Consider the following 3496-nt stretch of genomic DNA (forward strand, 5'->3'; position numbering starts at 1 on the left):
AAAAAAAAAAACACTATTAATTCCAAGTCGGGTGCATGAGAGACTGGAAAGGCTATATATCAATTGTAGATCCCGTTTCTAGATCATTTTCAATTTTCTTATTTTCATTCTTTGGTTTTCATAGATTGAACCCTATGAAGTAATCATAATTCATTCTTTGATTTCAAGATTTCAGTCTACTACTAGTCTTAATTCACTGATTATTTCTGGAAATCTCTGCAATCTGCATGCTCCTGTTTTTGTATTCGTTGATAAAATGCATGTGGAATGTTTTATAGATTGAGGGTGATTTCAACCATTACACCACGGTATTTGATGATCTTATATTGGCATGCTGCCTGAGTTATGGTGTCAAAGAAGAGGCAGGATTATGGGTTCAGTGGCTATCGAGTCCCGGTTATTCCTAGAGCACCTAGATCAATTAGGGTGAGCACGTGCTTTTGTGTTTAAGCTTTTATTTATTCTATGGTCCTTATTATTTGGAATATATACAAGCATCTCATCTTTATTTGTCTTCCCAGAGGAGAAGCCCACGAAAGAAATTGGTGGAAGACAGCACAATTTCTGCATTTGAATTACTTGCAGCTGTAGCTGGCAAGTTGTTACAGGAGAGTGAAAGCTCCACTTCGAGTAATGTGGCTGAAGTGAAAGTGCATCCTGGCTTTTGTCGAGATGGTAAAAAGATGAGGCTGCCTGAAAATGATAAAGCCCTGAAATTGAAGTACTTTGACCAGGGAAGTTGTGCAGAGAGTGCATTTTTTCCAGAAATTTCTGTTCAAGATCGCAATATTTTATCAAATGTCAAGGAACTTCCACAAGCAGAAAATGATTCTATCTTGGATCACACTTCTGCGCTTGTGAGTTGCGACTTGGCAACAAGAGTTGATTATGATATGAAGTTGGAAATGTGCACGGACAAAAGTCCTAATGGAACCTTCCCTCGTAAAGTAGATGGAGGCTCCAATGATGTTGGTGATATTTATGATCCTAAGATGGACAATGGACCAGAAAAACAGTTAGTGAATGAACAAGAGCAGGTAGGTGACTTAACCATGGCTAACGAATCCAGTGTAAAAGATCCATTTGAGGAATGTGTGAATAATAATGTACTGATTAACTCGGAGAGTAGTGTACAGCTTTCCTTGTATAGGGACTCTATTCCTGGTGCTCTGTTTCAAAATCACAGGAATGATGTAAAGTTAGGTATTATAGATGATGACGAAAATTCTTTTGGGTGCAATAAACCTTGCACAAAGATAAGGCCCTTTAGGCTACAACTGTGCAACGGATACCATAGAACAAGGAAGATGCTGACATCAAAATACAGGAAAGTAGCTCCAAAAATCAAAGATCGTGAATTTTATAACTCTAGTAAGTGGTGTTAAAGTATTTTTTTTGAGTCTTATAAGCTCAAATTTCCGTATGTTCGTAAATTTTTTCTATATGTAACTTATTATCCAATTTCTCCCACGTGATTTTTGTTCTCAGATGAGGGAATGAAGTTCTTTTACCGATGCAGGAAAAACATTTGCAAAAGAGAAAGATGTCACTGGGTCCCAATTAAGAAAAGGAAATTGTTTGATCACAGCTTTGAAGTTGCATATGACCAAGAGGCGAGCAGTGAAAGTGTCTATAATTTACCTGAAAAGAAGATGAGGGGAGATAATAGTAGCTCAGCTTCAATCTTTCATAAAGGTCCTTTATCATGTCTGGAATTGGAAGTTCTAGTGTCATGCAGTCTTCCAATGTAATTGTTCTTATTTCTTGCAGAAAGTGGATTCTCAGCTTCAGTGAAAGCTCGTCAAAAATCAAAGGACTCTAAGGGTACCAGATTCTTCTTCATATGGGTTTATATGCACTCGCCTTTTCATTTTTACGCGTATTTTTGGTTCAAAGAAGTTCTAACACGTGTGTTTTCCCTTCATTCAGTGAAATTTAGCATCAAGTCATTCAGGGTGCCAGAACTTTACATTGAGGTTCCTGAAACTGCTACCGTTGGTTCTCTGAAGGTTTGCATTCTTTCATTGGTGTTATTCATTTTATGTAACGTATGAAATCTGAAATTTAGGCTTTTTTCCTGATTTTATAACTTGCATTCTTATCTTCAGATCCATTTTCTGGTGGCTTTACCCAATACTTGTAATTAGCAATTTAGCATGCATTTAGAAATAACCATAGTTCTTGAATTTCACTTCTTTGATGGAATTTGCAAAGTTAATCCCTTGATTAATTTTAAGTCAGCTGGTTTCTATCCTTTTTTTGCCACAGAGGATGGTCATGGAGGCAGTTACTGCTATTCTTGGAAGTGGACTCCAAGTCGGGGTAGTTCTTCAAGGGAAGAAGGTTAGAGACGACAATAGAACTCTACAGCAGGCTGGTATTTCTCAAAGTAGCAACCTTGATTCACTTGGTTTTGCACTGGAGCCAAGTTTTGCGCATGTTTCTGGACAGAGGGCTCCAAAAGATCTACCTCTGGTATTACAATGTGATGCAGCTCTACTATCATCTAGGTACTGTAATGTTTTAGCCTTGTTATTTTTTATTTGGAGTCTAATTCAAACAAGCCAGAAAGACATGTATGACTTTAATTTTAGAAATCTTTTCCCCAGGATAATAGTTAATCATTTCGATACTAAATTCAAAACTCCATGGCTTGCTTCTCAATTATTGCATGTTGTTGTCGGCATAAGTAATGAAAGAATCGGGACATAAAAATATTTTCATTCCAGTGAGCTCATTTTTGGATAAGTTGGAAACACAGTTTTCTACAAATGATATCTTAGATGGCCCCAAATGATAAAAATAATGATAACATATGGACATACGATGTCATACTAATCATGTATCTTATTTTTCAGGTCTACAGCCAGTCCAATTTTTGATTCAGGCATTTCCAATGCCGCACTTGATCCTCCTCTAGTTATGAAGTTGGACAATGATATTGGTAACAACCAGGAATTAATACCCTCCCCAAAGACCACTATCGATTCATTGATAGATGGAGTGTTGCCTGACTCCAAGGCCTTGATTCCAGTTCCTCCAACGAATATAGAGGCACTTGCAGTGGTTCCCTTTAACTCAAAATGTAAACATACTGAAATTTCACAGCGCAGGACCAGGAGACCCTTTTCTGTGACAGAAGTGGAAGCCCTGGTTGAAGCAGTTGAAAAACTGGGAACTGGAAGGTAAGAACATAGTGTAGGATCTTGAGAATCACAAAATATAAATATTTGTGGTATGGGGGAGAGCATATTAAGATTTTGTTTCCTTAATGTCCATTCCAGGGAATTTGAAAATCTCATCGTCTTCTACTTTTGCAGGTGGCGCAATGTTAAAATGCGCGCATTTGAGGATGCGGATCATAGAACTTATGTGGACTTGAAGGTATATCCATAATCTACTTTTATCTGGAAACATCCTTTAAATAGTATTCAATTTGAGACCTTTTTTTAGTTGGTATCTTAATCGAGATCTCGTGTCTGATATAATATAATTT

General features: G+C 37.2%; 1 protein-coding gene across 2 annotated transcripts in view; it reads left to right on the plus strand.

The window, feature by feature from the left end:
• The first annotated feature begins 214 nt into the window (after positions 1-214).
• LOC111377540 (telomere repeat-binding protein 4-like) overlaps positions 215-3496 on the plus strand; it is a 4437-nt gene continuing 1155 nt past the window's right edge. Inside the window, exons 1-8 of one of the 2 annotated variants that reach the window (XM_023000666.1) lie at positions 248-426; positions 522-1371; positions 1489-1695; positions 1771-1824; positions 1930-2009; positions 2269-2510; positions 2859-3185; positions 3321-3384. In XM_023000666.1, coding sequence (XP_022856434.1) covers positions 346-426; positions 522-1371; positions 1489-1695; positions 1771-1824; positions 1930-2009; positions 2269-2510; positions 2859-3185; positions 3321-3384 — 1905 coding nt within the window. In that variant the 5' untranslated portion in view covers positions 248-345. Of the gene's footprint in view, positions 427-521; positions 1372-1488; positions 1696-1770; positions 2010-2268; positions 2511-2858; positions 3186-3320; positions 3385-3496 lie in introns of both variants that reach the window. The other variant, XM_023000665.1, reaches the window with a different exon arrangement.

Source organism: Olea europaea, unplaced genomic scaffold (assembly GCF_002742605.1).
Source record: "Olea europaea var. sylvestris unplaced genomic scaffold, O_europaea_v1 scaffold1668, whole genome shotgun sequence".
Lineage (NCBI taxonomy): Eukaryota > Viridiplantae > Streptophyta > Magnoliopsida > Lamiales > Oleaceae > Olea > Olea europaea.